Source organism: Echinops telfairi, unplaced genomic scaffold (genome assembly GCF_000313985.2).
Source record: "Echinops telfairi isolate 266 unplaced genomic scaffold, ASM31398v2 ScPeMD7_7400;HRSCAF=8409, whole genome shotgun sequence".
NCBI lineage: Eukaryota > Metazoa > Chordata > Mammalia > Afrosoricida > Tenrecidae > Echinops > Echinops telfairi.
In genome coordinates this window covers 33,934,359-33,955,621 of record NW_022111300.1, presented here as the reverse complement: position 1 = coordinate 33,955,621, position 21,263 = coordinate 33,934,359, and the positions used below count along the sequence as shown (strand labels likewise).

The 21,263-nt window shown below is 40.1% G+C and overlaps 1 protein-coding gene and 1 pseudogene across 7 annotated transcripts in view; one reads left to right on the top strand and one right to left on the bottom strand.

Moving 5' to 3' along the window:
* The window catches only part of PIAS2 (protein inhibitor of activated STAT 2), a 62,115-nt gene that overhangs the window by 6,040 nt on the left and 34,812 nt on the right, over positions 1-21,263 (top strand). For 3 of the 7 annotated variants that reach the window (XM_045296112.1, XM_045296111.1, XM_045296108.1), the window contains exons 2-8: positions 1,205-1,665; positions 8,376-8,460; positions 11,937-11,987; positions 12,094-12,184; positions 16,636-16,770; positions 18,528-18,633; positions 20,504-20,577. In XM_045296112.1, the coding sequence (XP_045152047.1) occupies positions 1,205-1,665; positions 8,376-8,460; positions 11,937-11,987; positions 12,094-12,184; positions 16,636-16,770; positions 18,528-18,633; positions 20,504-20,577 (1,003 nt within the window). Of the gene's footprint in view, positions 1-1,044; positions 1,077-1,190; positions 1,666-8,375; positions 8,461-11,936; positions 11,988-12,093; positions 12,185-16,635; positions 16,771-18,527; positions 18,634-20,503; positions 20,578-21,263 lie in introns of those variants that run through there. The other 4 variants (XM_045296110.1, XM_004702969.2, XM_004702970.2 and 1 more) reach the window with 2 other exon arrangements.
* LOC101642030 lies at positions 60-611 on the bottom strand (annotated as a pseudogene).

The window sequence follows — 21,263 nt, the reverse complement described above, 5'->3', positions numbered from 1 at the left end:
AAAAACAAATACGAAAAACCTAACGTTCAGAACTACCAGTAACAGGAAGAGAATTTTTTTTTTAAAGAATGAAATGTTTCCCATCATAGTGGATTCTTAAGCATGCTCTCCACATATGCGACGTGCTAGCTGGCTGTCTTTTGGCATAATTGTTACACGTTCGGCATGGATAGCACACAGGTTGGTGTCTTCAAAAAGGCCAACCAGATAGGCCTCACTCCCTCCTGCAAAGCACCAATAGCTGCACTCTGGAAGCGGAGATTGGTTTTGAAGTCCTGAGCAATTTCTCTCACCAGACGCTGGAAGGGGAGTCTGCGAATCAGTTCAGTGGACTTCTGATGGCGTCTGATTTCACGAAGTGCCACAGTACCAGGACTGTAACGATGAGGCTTCTTCACCCCTCCAGTAGAGGGCGCACTCTTGCGAGCGGCTTTTGTAGCCAGCTGCTTCCTGGGTGCTTTACCACCGGTTGACTTGCGGGCAGTCTGCTTGGTAGGAGCCATGGTAGCGACTCCGCCTCACTTACCCCCCTTCTCCTTCAGCTGGAGCTCAGCAAGCGAGAGGCGGCGCTGGCATTAGAGAGCAACAAAGGCGCGGCAGCGGCTGCGAACACAATTCGCCACTTTTTTTAAGTTGCTGGTAGTTTCAAACTGCCAACCATGTGTGGATTGTTACCATTGTAATGGCTAAAATACTGGTTGCTAGCACATACTAGTTGATAGGTTGATGGTCAGTTATTGTGGCATATTTTATATCACTCACTGCGATCGGGTAGATTCTGACTCATAGTGACCCATAGGAAAGGGTAGAAGTGCCCCTGTGGGTTTCCAAAACTGTAACTCTTTATAAGTAGGAAACCTCGTATTTCTCCCATGGAGCAGCTAGTGGTTTCAAACTGCTAACCTTGTGATTGAAGCCTAATACATAACCACTAGGCCACCAGAGCTTCTTAAGTAGGTTTTAAATTTTTATGTTATTATGACAATACACATATATACAAAAAGCGTGTATGCAGAGGGGCTTCAAAAAATGGACTTACAGGACATTGGAATTTTTCCACACACTTTGAATCTGCGGTATGTATATTTTATATAACAAAATGCTTATATATTTTGTGTTGATAAAGTTTTTATATGCTTGAGGGTAACTATTGGCTTACATCCCTTTTTTTTTTTTTTCTTTCCTTTTAGAATATGGTCTCTAGTTTTAGGGTTTCTGAACTACAAGTGTTGCTGGGCTTCGCTGGACGGAATAAAAGTGGACGCAAGCATGACCTCCTGATGAGGGCACTGCATTTACTGAAGAGCGGCTGCAGCCCTGCGGTTCAGATTAAAATCAGAGAATTGTACAGACGCCGCTACCCACGGACACTTGAAGGACTTTCTGATTTATCCACAATTAAACCATCCGTTTTCAATTTGGATGGTAGCTCCTCACCTGTAGAACCGGACTTGGCGGTGGCTGGGATCCGTTCATTGCCTTCCACTTCAGTTACACCTCACTCCCCATCCTCTCCTGTTGGTTCTGTGCTACTTCAAGAAACCAAGCCTACGTTTGAGATGCAGCAGCCATCTCCCCCTATCCCTCCTGTCCATCCTGATGTGCAGCTAAAAAACCTGCCCTTTTATGACGTTCTTGATGTCCTCATCAAGCCCACAAGTTTAGGTAAGTGTGACCCCCTCCAGTTTCTTCTAGAGAACAGTGTCCATAAAGCAACGAGCCTTCAACTGTTGACTTTATTGTGCTAGTATTATAGCACTTAAGACTCGACTGCCAAATGTTCAAACATAGAGATTTTGTAAAAGGTTAGCCACAGTGACTGAAGTCAAATCCAAACCTATTCACACCGTTTAAGCTTGCTTTTTCTACCTTAGAACAGTGATTCTCAACCTTTCTAATGCCACGACCCTTTAATCCAGTTCCTCATGTTGTGATGACCCCTGCAGCCATAAAATTATTTTCTTTGCTACTTCATATCTGTCATTTTGCTACTGTTATGAATCAGGTGACCCTTGTGAAAGGGTTGTCGTCGACCCCCAAAGGGGTCGTGGCCCACAGGTTGAGAACCACTGCCTTAGGATTTAAGTGGTGTCTGTGTGAATGGGAGCTACTATTGGTGATGATCTTTCAAATAAAGGACCTACATATGAAGGATTGATGAAAAGAAATAATTTAAAATTGTGGGTGTCTGACACAGGTCCTTGAATCATGTCTTTTTCCTTTCATTTGCTACTGGTCACATAAAAACAATCATGGAATCTGCATCATTGTTTTTCTGATCTGGAGTTGTGAATGCTAGAGAAAATCAACTGCTAAAGCTGCGTGCTGCTTCTCCACGTCTTGTCCTCCTTTCTGCATGACCTATATTACAATGGCAATCGAACTCATACATTGATGCCATACTCAGGGTGCATTTGGCTTGTGTATTCTGTGATATATAATTGGTTTACATAAAAATGGCCAATAAGCTTCAATACAAATTAGATTTTACTAGTACATGCTACTTTTTGATGCTTTATATTCCTTGAGTTCAGTTATGGTACATAGTGATGGAGCAGATCTATTTTCCTGTAGCAACAGCGTGGTTATTCAAGATTATAGTCTGGAATTAAAATTTTGTCAATAACAATAAAGCCAAAATGGTAAGAAAACTAAAGGGTATTGAGAGGATACAGATCGACTCTGACATAAGCTAGTAATGTTAAGGTAGAAGTCCTATAACTTGTGTAAATACATTACATATTGCTGATTATGGAGATGTTGCTGTTTCAAATGTCAAGGCTCATGGTTTATGGGAATTGGGGAGAGGGGGGCATTGACTTCTCTCATCCAGACAGGGACTGTCTTGTGCAGTATTGCAGATGTAGACACCTGCTATTTGGGGCACACTGTGAGAGCATCTTTTTGTAGAGCTGTTTGCATTGATCAAGCTTATCAGAATGAAGAATTGGGTGATTTCGTTTTTTTTTAGCAGTTGATGTATCTTTTACTTCTATAAATCCTACCTTGCAATGATACTGTTTGCTTTAAGCAGTTAGATTTTTAAAGGCAATATTAAAAGAAATAACAGCATGTCATTTTACATTTACCCTTATTTCCTCAGTGGTATTTTTCAATTTATGTTTGGATTTGCTGTTAAGGATTTTTAGCTTAGTTAATTTCCTTTACATTTCATTCATCTCATTTTGTGGTTCCCTAATATCTATGTATCATATACACTTGTGTGTAAGCCGAGTTTTTCAGCACATTTTTAATGCAGTTTTTGTGGTAAAATTAGGTGCCTTGGCTGATATTCGGGTCGACATACTCAAGTATATACGGTATGTGGTTGCTCATAAGATCTTGTTTTATCCGTTTCAGTAGTTGATTTTTATGTAGTTTACTATAGGGTAGTTTTCTTTGCTTTGAGTTTTATGTACAAGCTCCACTCCTTCAGTTATTTGGACTGTTAAGTCATTTTGTCACTGTTTATACAGGCCTTTCTCAAGTTTACCCCCACCCCCACCACCCCACCTTTTGGACTGGCTTACGAGGGGGTATACAAAATCAACCTGAATTTTTTTTCCCCCGAAGCACAAGTGCACTCGGATTTTGTTGGCATTTTCATTCACTGAGGAAATTGACAGATGTGTCCAGAGCGAGGTTTGTTATCAATCGACATTTCACCATTTTTGAAATGAGAAAACCTCTCATACACTTGAGTGTTTCCTATAGCACTGCCCTTGAAAGCTGTGTTCAACGTCACACCAGTTTCTGCAGCATTTTTCCTGAGCAGGAAACAAAATTTCACAGCCACATGCTGTTCTCTTAAATCGGCCACCACAAAAAACCAAGGTTCTTGTGAAACTGTTTTTACAAAAAAATTCTTTGTGACCAGAGAGAACCTTTCCAGGCGATGCCACTGGGTGCACTAACTCAGAGCAGGTTGCTTGATGCTCGCCTATCTGGGAAAATAGGTTCTTTGAAAGCTCCACCTAAGGGAACACACTGCCCCCAGCGTACCCCCTTATTTCCCTCCCTCTGGGGCTCCATTTGTGCTTGTGTTAGACCTTTCCCCATTGTCCTGCAGGTCCTGAAGGCTTTCCCCCCCTTCTTCTTGTGATTGGAGATGTTCTATTGATATTTCATTCTATGCACTTAATCATTCACTATTTAATTTTGTCTAGTGAATTTTCCCCCCGATATTTTGCTTTTTAGTTATAAATTTCCCACTTCAAAAAACCTTTTTTAAATTTCTGTTTCTTTGTAGTTTCCATTTTCCTTCTGACACGGTTCTCATTATGATTGTATTTCTATAATCTTTAAGCACATTTATTGGAATGTTTGTAGTACTTGCTATAAAGTTTTTATTAATACATTATCTGATTTATCTTAAGGTTGTTATTGTCTGATTTTCATTTTTACTCTGAACCATATTTTCTTCTTTGCATGTCTAATTTTTTATTGCATATTAGTTAAATAGGTGATACGTTGTGGGTTTGATTCTCTGCTTCGTAGGAGTGCCACACCATCCTAATTTAGCAGTTCAGTTATTGTTTCTTTCCTTAAACTGTGTAGACCTGGTTTTAGACATTACTAGGGGTTTCTGTGCAAAGTTCAGAGCGTTTTCTAAATTCTTTTAAACTGGGTTGACCTTGGGCTGTGCTTCATAGGGTTTTCAAGGTTGTAATCTCTTGGGAGTAAATCACCAGGTGTTCCTTTTGAGGCAGGAGTTTAAAGCAAGTGCAGTGGCAGCTGACAGCAACAAGGAGGTTTCCTGTGTTCTGCTTAGTATTTTTTTTCTTTTTGCTCAGTATGGAATGTCAATATTCCCCAGCCCTGCTCAACCTTTGGTGCTTTGCTTTTTTCTCACACCTGTAGCAGCTGTACTTTACTGGCTCTTAGGTCATCTTGCCATATACAAGTGCAGTCTCACCCTCGGCCAGGGTCTAGGGTGTAGATCTTAAGCCTGTTTTCTGGTGTGTCCTTTCTTTATTACTCCTTACCCATAGACTCCAGTCACTTCACCTGTCCTGAACTCTGTTCTTTACCTCCCAAGCTCTGTGGATCTGCAGTGGTTGGCATAGACTCTGGCTCATGGTGGTACATTTGGGGAATTGTTGTCAGGTGAAAAGATGGGTGATTTTGGAGCTCCTTTCATTTGGTTTTCCATTTCCCGGGAATTTCAGGTTAGTGCTGCTTATTTAGTCTCCCCACCTGTTCTTGTGTCATTTTGTTTAGTACTGAAGGGGAAGGCCTTCACCACAGTGGATTTAAAGCACAGTGGCTGCATACATGGCTCAAACATGGAATTGTAAGGATAGCGTGGGACCAGGCAGTGTTTCATTTTGTTGTACATAGGGTTCCTACGAGCTGCAGTGACTGAGGCGCCTAACAAGAACATGGTGATTTAGGATTGCTCTCAAGAGAGATACCAAACTCCCTAACCAGTTGTCATTGTGTTGACTCTGACCCCGGGTGACTACTGTGTGGCAGAGTAAAACTCCTTAAGGTTTTCAGGCTGTAGCCTTTTGGAAACATTGCCAGATGTTTTCTGAAACGACTCTGGGTGAGTCAAGAGCTTAGCCATTTGTGCCACCTGGAGATTCCTAGGGTGATACCAGTTCCATGGCAATAGTTGGAAGCGATGTCCACTTTACTCATTTTCCCATATGGTCAGTCATACTCGTCCTACCTTAGAGTGGAAAGGGGAAGCTGCATAGGACAGACAAGGTGGTTGAGCAGTGAATGTGAATTTCAGAAATGGAGAGAATACTATCGTTTTTGTCTTTATACCATGAAGCTTTTCATTTTGAAGACTTCGGTCAGACAGATATGGTACTGTCCTTCACAATTTTTTCCTGGGGAAACAGAATCCACTTTATGACATGATTTCTTAGAGGAGTATACTTATTGCTACAATAGACTTCTTAAAGAGAAGAGTTTTACACACGAACTTTTATCTTTTTACTTGGTAGGATCTGACTTATGGGTCAAAACCCTCTGACATTGGATATTCAAATGGCATTTTCATGCATGTAGGCAAAGCGGGCAGTAACCTGATATTCTTGGTGATGTTGCAGCACTTGCTGGGAGGTAGAAGACTTGATGCCTCCATATTAGCTTTTCGGTTTTATTCTCTTTTGTTTTAATGGTGCTTCTGAGAAGAAAGAACATGCTCAGCTCAATTGAAGGAATACCCCCCCAAAAACAAACAAACAAGCAAACAAAACAAAAGGAAACAAAACAAAAACAACACAATTTAGTTACAACCTTGAAGGATTCTTTGGAAAGCATCCAAAGACGATGGAAGGAATACACAGTCACAGAAAGGAACTGGTTGACATTAGATCATTCCAAGCGGGTAGCTTATGATCAAGAACCAATAGTACTGAAGGAAGAAAGTTCAAGCTGCACTGGCAGCTTCAGTGAAAAGAATTGCTCCAGGAACTGATGGGATACCAATCGGAATGATTTCAGCAAGCTCGTGAAGACCTGATAGCACTTCTCTATGCCAAAAAATTCAGAAGAGCTTCATGGCCAACTGACGAGAAGAGTCATTTGTGCCCATTTCAAAGAAAAGTGACCCAACAGAATGTGGAAATTGATAGCACATGCAAGGTGCATTTTGCTGAAGATCAATCAACATTGGTTTCCCCAGTACATTGACAGGGTGCTGCTAGAAACAAGTCAGATTCAGAAGAGAATGTGGAACAAAGGGGTAACGTTGACGTCAGGTGAACTTGCCTGAGAGCAGAGAATAACCGAAAGATGTTTGCTTGTGTTTTATTGACTCTGCAAAAACATTTGGAAGTGTGGATCCTAACAATGTTACTAGAATTGTGAAGAGTGAGGATTCCAGAACACTTCATTGGGGCTCATGCAGAACCTGTATATGGAACAAGAGACAATTGTTTGAACACAAAAAGAATATATGTGGTTTAAAATCCGGAAAGGTGTGCATGAAGGTTGTAACTATCCTTACACAATTTGTATGCTGGGCAAATAATCCAAGAAGCTGAAGAAGAATGTGGTGTCAGGATTGGAGGAAGGCTCATTAACAATCTGTGGTGTGCAGATTCCAAAATCTTGCTTTCCGAAAAGGAGTATTTGGAGAATTTGCTGATAACGATCAAAGTCTGCAGCCTTCTGCATGGAAAGAAAGCCAAAATCTTTACAACTAGACCAATAGACAACATCATGGTAAATGAAGCGGGGGGAGTGGAGTTGTCAAGGATTTCATTTTGCTTGAATCCACATCAGTGCTCATGGACGCAGCAGTCAAGAAATCAAATGATGGGTCAAAAGACTTCTTTAAAGTGTTGAGAGCCAGGATATCACTTTGAGGACTGACCCAAGGTTAGGCTGACCAAAGCCATATGGTGTTTTCACTTGCTTCATATTGCATGTAACAGTTGGACATTAAATAAGGAAGTCAGAAGAAGAATCAATGCATTCAATTTATGGTCTTGGCAAAGAATATTTAAAATAACTTGGACTGTCAGAAGAACAAACAAATTTGCCTTAGATGAAGTACAGCCAGAATGCTCCTTAGAATGGAGGATAGAGAGATTTTATCTCACGTACTTTGGGCATATTATCAGGAGAGACCGGTCCCTTGGAAAGGACGTTATGCTTGGTCAGTAGAGGGGCAGCGAAAAAGAGGAAGGCCTTCAAGGAGATGGATTGACATGGTGGCTGCTACAGTAGATACAAACACAACAGTTGTCAGGATGGCATAGGACCAGAACGTGCTGTGTTCTGTTCATAGAGTTGAGCCGCTCTGCGTCGGAGCTGGACTGACAGCAGCTAACTAGCATAAATAAAATGTCACTGAAAAGTGTAGCAGGATTCCTCCGTTTCCCTTCTCTGTGGATTGGAGTACATTTCAGTTTTTAATAATACAGATTGATTGCGTAATCTTTTTTAAGGCAAGTGTTCTTTAATATGCAAGTAATTATAAAACTTTATTGAATTAAGTTTAAAATTTTCTCTTTTATGAGAATACTCTATGCATTATATGTTGTAAAACAGCAAAGAAACATTAATATCTATATCTATATATGTATATATCTGATCTTTGGATAGAGTTTGCTTAAGGAGAAGTTTTAACTTTCTCAAATTTCTCAGTAGGTGATACTATAGATGAGGATAAGATGTGATTTTGAAGGATTTTTACTGTGTTTTGATTATAATTAGTACATTCACATAAGAAGTACAGCCTTTTCACATAAGGAATAATAACTGCTTAAAATTAAAACTTCTTTCTTTGGATTCCAACATAGCTTAATATTTTTTAATTTTGGAATTTAGATATTAAAAGTTTCAGAATCTGGCTGTTCATCAGAAGTGCCTGGAGTTTTTATTGAACTTTTATCTTTTTCCCCCCCTCTCAGTTCAAAGCAGTATTCAGCGATTTCAAGAAAAGTTTTTTATTTTTGCTCTGACACCTCAACAAGTTAGAGAGATATGCATTTCCAGGTAAGAGTAATGTTTGGAATTTATTTCTCCATGAATGTGGATTGTTACTTTTTAAAGTAAGCTTAGTGTACTTGGGCTAATATTAGTTAGCCAAATATTTAATACATGATATATATTAGGAAAAATGTTTACCCTTTAAATACAAACAGCATATTTAAAAAAATTTTGTCACACATGGTATTGTTTTTTTTTTTTAGAGTGGAGATTGTATTCCAAATATAGTAGTAGTAATAAAAATTTGGTGAAGTTGCACAGTTAGGTGACCATAAACTTTATTGTCCAGTTGGTGCATACTTGAGAGTAAGAATACATATTATTAACAGTGATGCTGGGGATGAGGAATAAACTGAGGCTGTTGTTGAGGGAAGTTGAGTTTAGTCACCCCACCAAACAAGCAAACCATTATAAACCTGAACGCCATTCTGGAAACTACTATTAGCCTTACATAAGAATGGCACAGACAATCCAATTCCCCTATCAGCCTAAGGCCAAGTCCTGAGAGGCAGAGGTCACACATGCCTCTGTTTTCCAACCTTCTTTACCAATTCTTGTTTTTTTTTCTTTATCAATTCTTATCCCACCTATCCTTCCCGCAACCTTCTCTACTTCTCTGCTAGGTTCAGTGACTCAGTGTGATGGCCACACGGATCACAGAGACAATACTCAGAATTACGAGACTTATTAGGGAAATTAAAAAGGTGCGGTTTAGGGTCAGAAATGCTCAGAATACAGTTCGGCAGTTAGGAGTGCTGCTTTTCAGCTGTCCCCACAGGTAGGCTTCCTTTGGGTGTTAAGCCGTAAGCCTCTCAGTCACACAGCTCTTTGGCCTCTGCCCTGCTCAGGCAAACTCCCTGCTTCACCCTGCTCTGCAAATCAGTCTCCTGCTCTGTCTCTTGCTCTTGATTCTGCTGCTGCTGCTTCGATGGTCACAGCTCTTCAGCAGGCAGGCATCTGTTTTGAATTTTAGGTTTATTTGTAAAATTTGTTGTATAAATAGTTCTTAACCCAACTTCTTTTAATATTACCTTCCTATGTAACTATTTATAGTGATCAAAACCAAGAAATTAACATTGGTACAATATTAGAAATTGTAATCTTTACCCGTTTTTGTGTTAATCTCCTGTTTCATGAATCAGTCTGGTATTCCCAAACCATATTTAATTAAATTTGTTTTAAATGGTGCATTAGTTGAAGAAATCGTCAGTTTATGTTCAGTAAATCATACATATTTTGTTTCATTTCATTGATTGTAATCCGTTCAGCGCATTGTCACTTGTTCCACTTCTCCCTGTATTTCATGTTTCTATTCCGCCTTTTCTAACCTTCTGAACTTTTATCTTTGGCCAAATGCTGCCTCTTTGATCTTAAACGATTGATTATTCTAGCACAGAGATGAGTTCCGTTCAGACCTGAAAATTGACTAAGGACCATAGTCTTGGGAATTTGACCTGTAACTATTTGACAAGCAAACTTAATCTTTTTTATGATTTGAGTTTGTTTCACAATCCCACCCCCAACACACGTACTCTTTCTCTTTCTCCGAAGACCTTTTGATGTGATCCTCTTTAGAGCAGTTAGTGGTGGTGGCCAGATACATGTGGTAGGTCGTCTAAGTCGTCCACGGTGACAGCTCCTCAGTCTTGTCTTTTCATGACTTAAAACAGTTTTTGTAGGATGCCGGTAAGTTATTTTGTACCATGTTCCTCAATTTGGGGTGGTCTGATGTTTTCTTAGAATCTACGCATTTTGGCAAGAATACGATAGACATTTTATGCGCCTTTCAGAATACAGCATCGGGCCACGTGATGTAAATATTTTTTAATGTGATACCTGCTAGATTTCTCCTATAAAGGAGAAACACATTTTGTTTCATTAGTAAGTATTTTGGGGGAGATACTTAAGAAACTAGGCAGCAATTCTGTTTCTCTGCAAACTTTCACCTAATTAAATATAGATCCTTGAATCTTATCTGTACCAGTTATTACTTTATGGTGAGACTGCGCAAGTCAAGATTCACAAAATCTTGGCAGCCCTTTATATAGAGCAGCAGTTCTCCACCTGTGGGTTGCGACCCCTGTGGGGGGTTGTCCAACGACCATTTCACAGGGGTCGCCCGATTCATAATAGTAGCAAAATGACAGTGACGTAGCAACTAAAGTGATTTCATGGTTGGGGTCACCACCACATGAGCTGTGTGAAATGACCGCAGCACTAGGAAGGTGGAGAACTGCTGGTATGAGGGTCTCTTTAAGTCAGAATCGACCCAGTGAGAGTGGGCTTATTTATTGTTTGTGTGCCCCAGTGGTGCATCTCTCTTCAATTCTTTCTCAGGTTTGTAAATTGAAGTTACTCTCTTTGTAAGTAGGAGCTCGCCCATCTATTCAGTTCCTTGTTTGTACGAGTGTGTCCTTATGGATACCTATGGACCGTAATCCAGCACCATAGGACTTTATTTTATTGCTCCCAGTGTTCAAACTTTGGCCAATGGGAGCCTTGTCAATGGTGTCTCCTTTTAAAAAATTTTTGTTTCTTTAAATCTTAATTTATTTTATTATTGAGAAAACATATACCAATTCAAGAGTTGTAACTGTACAATTCAGCAGCAGGTGGCATTGATTGCATTCTTCAGATTGTACAGCTCTTCTCACCTTTTCTGAAATGCCCCTCCCTCCTTGGCATAAGCTCACGGACCCCTTCCCCCAAAGGTTCCTATCAAATATTTCAACTTGCTGTTGTCAGTTTGATCTCTCATAGATAGTTCTCGTTAGAGCTTACTGCCCAACGCCAGCCGTTTTTACTGATTAAGTTAAAAAAAACAACCTATGGTTCTATTTTAAGAAGACTTCAGGGGGTATTTTAGATTTAAGGTTGAAAGGTTATCTCAGGGCAATTGTTTCAGGGTTTCATCCACCTTCCATGACTTCAGAAAATCTATGGAGTCAATGGGAATTGGAAATTGTTCTGCATTTCCCCACTTTAGAAAGAGTTGTTCTTTAATCAGAATGTTCAGTGACACCAGCCAGCACTACCCATTTCTTCTGGTCTCATGGCAGATAAGGAAGTAGTTGTTCACGAAGGCAGCCACACATTCCATATCCTTATTCCACACATCCTGATTCCCAACTACTCTCTCTTGTTTCCTAGCTAAGTTAGAGACCAATTGTTTGGCCTTGCATAACTACTTGAAAGCTTTAAGATCCCAGGAGCTATTTATCATGCTAGGTTGTAGAATAGAAGCACTAAACACATTTTTAGGCCAGTTAAATGGGATGTCCCATGAAACTGATTCTAAATATAATATCATGAAAGTTAAGTAAAGGGGTGTTATCATTCCAGTGTTATGATTCAGGCTTGTACTTGTGGGAGGTGAATGTTCATCTTTCAAGGAATAACAACAGGAATGTGCGTTGTGGTGAGAATGTTGCTGCACATTCTCACTGCATTTTCTTAATCCAATTTCTTTCTCTTTGCAAAAGAGATTTTTTGCCAGGTGGAAGGAGGGATTACACAGTCCAGGTTCAGCTGCGGTAAGTGAAGTTTTCCATTACTTAATTTTACATGTGTGGATTTTCCTGCATTTCAAAATGGGCAAGCATGTTTGTGTACACTGTTTTGTTTTCATTTTTAATGCAGACTTTGCCTGGCAGAGACGAGTTGTCCTCAAGAAGATAACTATCCCAATAGCCTGTGTATCAAAGTCAACGGGAAGCTGTTTCCTTTGCCTGTAAGTGGCTTTCTATTCACCAGGCTTACATGTAGCTTTAATGTAAACACGTGTGGGGCTTGGAGGCTATGACAATTCAGGGCCAAGGAATAGTCCAAGTATCTGAAGTTAATAATGTTTCCCACTTCTTGGATAAATGGCTGGTTCGAGGTCTGAAGCAGATGTGAAAGATGAGTGTGGAACATTTTTTGCCAGCTAGCAAGGAGGTCTTGGGACCCTGTCACATGGCACAGTAACAAGGCAAGGCTGGAGAACGCACGTGTCAGGCAGCATGTTGTGGTGGCGCCTGGGTTGCCTGGCCCTGAGCTGCGAATGAGATGGTGAAAAGCAGAGGCTGCTGAGAGACTGGAAACAGATCAAGGATTGTAACTTGGGCCTTAATGAGACACACACTTCCAAGATGTATCATTAGGATCAGTAGTAGTGGGGGTTGGGGTTACAGTGGTGTCTGATGGACAACACATTGTTTAAGCAGTGAAAGCTGAGGTAGATGCAGTGTGGATGAACACAATCTGTTCCTGACTCGATAGGTAGCTCTGGACTCTAGATCCTTTGGGTCATACCTTAAAATAACCTTTATTATTGACCTTAACTATGTATTTGGTCTCCACAGGAACTTGGAATAAATCACAAGGTATTGGCATAGCTGCATAGAAAGGTTGGGAAGCCATTGTTTCAACAGTAGTGGCATATGACTTGCCTGTCGAGACTAGGTGGTGGAGAGGTGTATGTGTTGAAATTGAAGCTGGAGGAGAAGGGGAGACCCCATTGGTTTGCTAAGTTGCTCTGTCAGCTAAACAGACACAGCACTGTGACTCGAGAGAGAGGGGAAAACTATTCAACATCCTGCTGAGCAAGAGGCATCCTCTGGAGAGAGTACATAAACAACACAACCTCGGACACTGCACACTATTGGCCCTAAAGGAAGCCGGCCCCGGGCCAGGTTCTGGCATTTCTGTATTGTTTCTCTCATACACCGCCTGTAGACAGACCGAGAGCTGAAATACTTGTTTTGTGACTTTTTCTGGGGCTTGAACAACTCTGCCCCCCTGACTGAAATCAACCAACCTAGGGAATTTGCGAGACTGAGCAGACAGTCAGACAGTTGTCGAGCAGACAGTCAGACAGTTGTCGGGGAGGAATGCTCCCAGGACCCTGTCCATGTTCAAAATTCAGGTGGGACATTTGCCTCTTAGGCCACCAACAACAAGGTGCTCAGGAGCTGGGTTGTTTTTTTAATCCACTTGGGTTGCATGGAAGAGAAGAAGCATTCCCACTTAGAGCAGAAGGGTACCAGTGATGCCTGTGGTGGCAAAAGAAGCCTGGAAAGTCATGGGCTCTATAAAATGGCTCTGTGGATGCTTGTCTGTGTGCTGTATACGTGGCCTTTTCGTGTGTAGTCGTTGCCCCGGATGTGATTCGCGTTGCTGCTTACTTAGTACCTACTTCCATCTTTGAAGGGAGATCTTACCGTTGGGGCCTTTTTGCCACTTTAGTCCCCTGAAGATCTGTCCACTGTGAGTATGTGAATATGCTGATGATGAGATCCTACTCTGAATGGGTGAGGTCTGCTCAGCTTCCTGCTGTGGCGACAAACACGGTAGTTACAGATGTGTATAAACATGCTGCACAGAATTTTTGCTTATAAGTGAACCTACACATTTCAAACTCAAGTTCTTCAGGGGTCAACCACAAAATAAAAAACCAGAATTCCTACGTTAACTGAGTATTAGATGGATGATGGATTGAAAATGAATGCTAATGCTTATGCGCCCTTTGTATCTGTGAGGCCTGCATCTGTGATTCAACCAACTGTACATTGAAAACATTCGGTGTGTTTGTGTGGGTGGAATAAATGGTCAAAGGAATCCTTCAAAGGCTAAGAGCGTGTAAAGTGCTGCATGTGCACTGTCTTAGGTATTGTGAACAATCCAGAAATGATTTAGGGTATTCTGGAAGATGTGTTTAGGTTATATGCAAATACTACACAATGTTATTATACGAGACTTGAGCATCCGTGGATGCTTGAGTCTGAGGCCAGGGCTGGGTGAGTGGTCCTGGATCCAATCCCTGCCACCACTGAGGAAACCCTTGAACTGCACCTTGGCTGCGAGACCGGAAGTGCTGGATGGTGCCTGACTACCATGTGAGGACATTTTGATCAGAGATTCCATAGGAGAATCCTAATTGAGGAGGAAAAATGTAGGGTACAGTTTCAATTCACATGGGTTGTAGACTTTCTGAAGCAATGATGAGTAGATGAATCCTTAACACCTTTCCCTAAATAACCTTTAAGTATCCCCCAAAGGGGAGACAGTGGGAGTACAAGATTTAAAGGCAGCACAGGTAAATACTGTTAAGAAAGGATTACAATGGATGAGTTGAAACATTATGTGTATGAACTGTTGAATGTAAAACTGATGTTTTCTAAATTTTTGCCCAGTTCACAATAGTTATTTTTTTAAAATAGCTCCTGAAGTCTTCTTAAAGTCAAACAATAGTTAACTGGTTTAAAAGATTTGTCTTGAGCTTTTATGCCATTTTAAGAACTATACTGTCTCCATGGTATCAAATTGATAACAAGACAACAGCACTTAAGAAGATCAGAGAGGGGAGCCTCAGAGGTGCTGAGTCTATGTTAATGAGGGAGCAGCAACTCACAAAGGGCATGAGAATGGCCAGACTCGGTGTAACCAAACTGTACATGTAGAACCTGCTCAATTAGTGTGCTGTGCACCTCGAGAGGAAGCCAGAACTTTCTTCTTCAGTAAACAGTCCCCGTCTCAATTCGGGGCAGTGCCATGGGGTCACTGTTGAGTCGGCATCAACTCAGTGTCAGTGAGTTTGGGTTTTTTGTTTTGTTTTGCTGTGTATATTCCTAACAACACAATAAAACAGTTAGAAAAAAGTATAATAAATCATATGCAATATTATTATAGCTAGCAAACTAATTTTACTCAGAATATTTGTTATTCTTTTTGTTGTTGTTATTCTTGTATGTTATCTTGACCTGGTTTTAAAGAATATAATTTCTGGGGAAATATATCTATGTGCATCTATTTATAGGTTTAGTAGTAAGGTAGCAGATGGACATTGGGCCTCTACTCAAGTACTCCTTCGATGCAAGAACTCTTTGTTCTGTTAAACTGGCATTCCATGATGCTCACCTTCCTAACAGCTATCGCTGAAGACAATGTGGGTGCATAAGCAAGTGTGGTGAAGAAAGCTGATGGTACCTGGCTAGCAAAAGAATAAAGCCTCTGGGGTGTTAAAGGCTTGACGATAAACAAGCCGCCATCTAGCTGAGAAGCAACAAAGCCCACATGGAAGAAGCACACCCGCCTGTATGATCACGAGTTGTTGATGGGATCAGATATCGCGCATCAAAGAACAAAAAAAATCATATCACTGTGAATGAGGGAGTGCAGAGTGAGGACCCAAAGCCCATCTGTCGGCAACTGGACATTCCCTTACAGAAGGGTCGTGGGGAGGAGACGAACCAGTCATGGTGCAGTGTAGCAACAATGAAACATACAACTTTCCTCTAGTTCTTGAATGCTTCCTCCCCGCCACCCCCACTATCATGATCCCAATTCTATCTTACAAATCCGGCTGGATCAGAGGATGTACACTGTTACAGATAGGACCTGGAAACACAGGGAATCCAGGACAAATAAACACCTCAAGACCAATAATGAGCGTAGCGATACCAGGAGGGGAAGGGGAAGCTGGGGTAGAAAGGGGGAACCGATCACAAGATCTACATATAACCCCCTCCTTGGGGATGGACAACAGAAAAGTGGGTGAAGGGAGACATCAGACAGTGTAAGACATGCCAAAATAATAATAATTTATAAATCATCAAGGGTTCATGAGGGAGGGGTTGGGGAGGGGGAAATCGAGCTGATACCAAGGGCTCAAGTAGAAAGCAAATGTTTTGAGACTGATGATGGCAACAAATGTACATATGTGCTTTACACGGTGTATGTATGTATGGATTGTGATCAGAGTTGTATGAGCCTCCAATAAAATGATTTTAAAAAGAACAAAAAAAGGAATACAATTTCTGTTCTATTCAGAGGGCAGTGGAGAACTCTTTCATCACGTGAGCTTATATAGTAAACTCAAAAGAGTTGTTTTTTGGAATTTGTTATTTTTTTTATTTCCAAAATTCTCCTTTCCTATCTCTACTATTTGAATGCATGTAATTCTAAACTGTGAGATTTTATCCATAAAGAACTGATTTTCTTATAAAAAGGAAAAATATAGTCAATTTGGCATGATGTAAAAGTCTTTGAATTTCCTCTTTGGTCTTTAAGATAAAGTACTATGTGCTTTACAAAAGAAAATAATAATAGCAAGTAAAGGTAACTAAACTAAGGTTCTGTATTTGCCATTGAGAAATGTTTAATTTTCCTACTGAGGAGTTAAAATTATTCTTACGATTACAGGGCTATGCACCACCACCTAAAAATGGGATTGAACAGAAGCGCCCGGGGCGCCCCTTGAACATCACATCTCTTGTTCGGTTATCTTCAGCTGTGCCAAACCAGATTTCCATTTCTTGGGCCTCTGAAATTGGAAAGGTAAAGATTCTCCCTTTGGGGAAGTACGAGGGTGAATTCGCTGGACGTTTGTTTATTTTGCATTTTCTTAGACTACTACCTCTACATCATTCTTGTTTTCTGTTTGCAGTCTCTGAAAACCAACAATTTTCAGTCTAAGGGTACGGGTTTATCTCTAAGATCATTTGAGTGTTCTCTATTTTCCTTGAAAGGGTGTGTGCATGTTTTTGATATATCTTAAAAGGATTCATTGATTGTATCTTGCATCTATGTTTAAGTTATATTTTAAGAACTGGGAATTTTGGGTGATGCTGTTACTTGTAAGACGGGCACTATTTTCAAGAAATGGCTAAAAATTATGTAAAATCTTTGATAGAGGGCTTAATGCAAATGTAAGTGATATTAAACAACAAGTATTAATGCTTTAAAGCTTAGGAGGGCAATTAGAACTGAAGATTCTTATCTTCTTGAAATGACCGACGTACATTGTTAAAAAAAATAAATGACTAGCCATTACAGACCTTATAGTTTTATCTTTTAATAGGAATAATATTCTTCCCTTGTAATTAAAGTGATGACTGACCTATATTTGCATAACACATTGACGACTCACATAGTAAAAGACTGTTCCCTGGGTTGTGCTGTCAGGTAAGTGTTGGACCGCCAACTGCAGTCACGTGTTCTGTGGGAGCCCGACTGAAGGTTTACTTACCCTCAGAAACCAGACACAGGGCTCCTGTGAGTCGGAGCCCACTTCATGGCAGTGAGTTGTTTGCTTTTTATTTGCTGCTTATAAGACATTAAAGGAATGGTAGTTCAAATAAGTTTAAAAATTGTAGAATCAGTCAAATGAATGTGTAGTGAGGTGGTACAACAGATTGGTTTAGTATTTAGGTAAAATTATATCCCATTTACTCACAGCTCTATTAGCCACAAAAAAGCACATCAGTGGATAACATTACGTCCTCGCTTTATCTTTTTGAATTTTGTCATCCATTTTGTGTGTCTTCTGTAGTAGCTGCCCCTTCCTCCTTGAAATGCTATTTGGGGACAGAAAGTAGATTGCTCAAGTTTTGCTTGGAAGCAGCCTGACACTGGGTTCATTTGAGTGAGTAGCCTAAGACCATGTAGCCGGTGGCCTCTTTTATCAGAATTAGTTTTAGAACTCTGTTTGAAGAGTAAACTCAGCCCCAAGCCCATCATGATGTTGGAGTCTGTTTTGACTCTTAGTGATCCCAGAGGATGGAGAACTGCCTCATAGGTTTTTCAGGACCGGACATCTTTATCCCACAGAGTTCCCTGCCTTCTTCAAACCACTCACCTGTCAAGAGCCCGTCACTGAACCATCAGGGCTGCTTGTTTATTCCTACCCCTGATATTTAAACTTAGTTTCATTTTCCAAGTGAAAATATTTTAGAGCTTCATTACATAATAGCCAAAAATTATTCTGGTGGATATACGCATGGATGGCACACTCATTCATACCAGGAGACTGCTAAGGTACTCATTTTGCTAAACTAGAAACAGTTTCGAGCCCCTGGCCCAACGTTTTGTTATTTTTCACATGCATGCTTTATAGTTTTAAGTGTTTGAGAAGTACCTTTAATATAATTGAGCTTTTTTTTAAAGCTGTGTTGATTTTTGCCCCTTTCATCATTGACCTCCTTGTGGAAGTGATTTTGAATGTTATTTTTAGAAACCAGCATCTCTTTGACAACTATTTGATGTAAATTAAAAGACTACTGTTCATCTTTAACATAGATTCTTTTTCTTTGTAGAATTACTCCATGTCTGTTTATCTTGTACGGCAACTCACATCTGCCATGTTATTACAGAGATTGAAAATGAAAGGTATTAGAAACCCTGATCATTCCAGAGCACTAAGTAAGTAATGTTTGTAAGACTGAGCCTATGAGATGCCTTAATGGAGGATGGAAGGGGAGAGAGAGACCCACACCACCACCACCAGTCCCTAAACACTTTGGGAGCAGTTACTGCAAACCTAAAATGATAAAGTGGACTTTCTGTTACGACATGCTTTAAAAATGGAGGACATTAAAAGCCCTTCTAGGACTCCAGAGAGGGCCCTTTTAAATCCCAGCTTGATCTCTTGGCCTTTCTATGAAAGCTCTTGCTTGTTTAGGTAAGCAGCATAGTGGGAGGTTTGTTGCATGTGTTAATTTGAAAAAGGAACTTGAGTCTTCAAAACCTTCAGTGTATAATAGAACATACATGCTTTAGAAATGTTCCAAGAAACTCTTGGAAAAGAAATGTTGATATCCATCTACCATATTGCCTTTTGAGATTGTTAATTTTGGGATTTTGCTTCCATACTTTGTAATAAAAGAGGCAGGAAGAGTCTTTCGTATCACAGATGGTAAATAAGTCAGTTGTTGAATTAAATTGCACAAGAGATATTTCTGGGAGAAGGAATTTTCTCCCAATTATCTCTCCCATACTCCTGAGCTAACGAGTAGAAGAAAAATTTCGTTTAAGTTGAGAAGGGAACTACGGAGGGCTACTGAAATGATAGAGTGTCTCAAAGGCCATGTCTTAGGTTCAAGAACACCCCCCTCTGTGCATCTTCTTGTCTACCGCTGAAAGCCAAGGAAGCTCTTCCTCATTTTTCCTTGCTTTGGTGAAGTTCCCACTGCCTGGAAAAATTAACAAAGCTTCTCCCTACAGTGGTATTGAGAATTGGCTATCTAAAAGCCTCTGTGTCTCTGTATTGACTTGTTCATGCAATAAACTATACATTACTTGTAGAATAAACTACACCATCCTACCACATCCATAATAGTTTCCAATTGCCAAAGGAAGGATAAGAATACAGTGAACCCTCATTTATCACAGTTATCGGTTCTAAACCCTACCGTGATAAATGAAATTCCGTGAAGTAGGATTCCTTATTTGTAAATCAAATATTTTCGTAGTTGGAGCATAGAGGACATGAAAAAACACCCTTTAGTCACCATTACACTCGTATTACCCAATTTATTAAACAAAAAAGGGAAAATACAGTAAAACATTTTGGACGTTACAATTATCATTTATTATTTATTATTTATGGCATCTAGTTTACAGTATTACATATTTCACATACAGCATTATTATACATAGTTCTTACAAATACTGTAATCAATAGCCTATGAAATGACTTAGGGATGTACTCTACAGGTGGGTCGCCGTCTTTTTCCTCTGAAGGAGCGGGTGTAGGCAGTGGGTGCTGTTACACAAAAACCGCGATAGAGTGAAGCCGCGGAAGTCAAAGCACGAAGTGGCGAGGGTTCACTGTATTGTGGTATTTTCTGCTAGCAAATTTAACAATTGTTGCGAATAACACTGCCCAAAAAAAACTAATGAATGCATTTAAAAACCATGAAAGTTCAGGTTCCTGCCTCGTATCCCTAGCCCTGGTTGGTGTCCAGTTCTTAAATTGTATCAGCTTTCCATTTTGAAACTCTTCCTTACTGGTGGTTTTCCATTTTTTAAAAAAAGGAACTGTAAAAGTTATGTTAAACATAGGATTTTTGAATGTTTAAGATTATACTTTTCACCTAATGGAGAAGTATAATTGTGTTTTTAATTCTTCAATATGTAATGTGTTTGGCTGTTTCATTTTGCTTTGTTTGTTTCTTTTAGTTCTTGACCTATTTATTTAAAGTGTTTGAGATATTTTAACCAATGCATTTCTACAGTTCCATTCCTATTTGATTAAACTTTTAATTTTTCTTTTCTTTTCTCCTTTTTAAAGTAAAAGAAAAACTCACTGCTGATCCTGATAGTGAAATTGCTACCACTAGCCTTCGGGTGTCCTTGATGTGCCCTGTAAGTAAAGCAGCCTGCCATCCTGGGGGTGCTGCTTGTTCTAAATTACTTTTCACTGATAGGTTCTGATACAGTGACAAAACAGGAGGACACTAGAAAGGAATTATTTCAAAAGAGGAATAGCAGCTTCAGGTTCAGAAGTAATGTGGCATAGTAATTACTTACTAATAGTATCCACATGTTAAGAGTTGGCTCCTTTTCTCAGAATTTAAATGGTGTTGAAAAATGACAATAAAATTAATAATACTAATGGATATGGTTCTGGTTAATAGTTTTTGTCACTCACAAATTCATTTGTAATGTAATTTCAAGTGGACATTCATCTTTATTTTGAAGCTCCTTACATAGACTTTATATACATAGAGTCCTCCTGTACACTTGGCACTGAGCTAATTGTGGGAAGAGGTACGGAAGACCTGGTTGGAGTGATAGAGCAAACACACCGCGAAAGGCAGATTGTATTTACCAGACACAGTTGTGCTGTTGGGGTTCTAGTCGAGAGGGGAGAGGTCGGAGATTGTGAGTGAAAGCTGTCAGACCCTGCTGGCGGGCACCTTTTCAGATAAGAGGACTTTGCATAAGAAGATTCATGTGGTCCAAGCGAACAGCCACCATTGTGAGAAATGTGGGGTTTTTCAAATGGAGAGACATTGCCTCCGAATCGTTTGGTTCCTGCTGTGCATCTT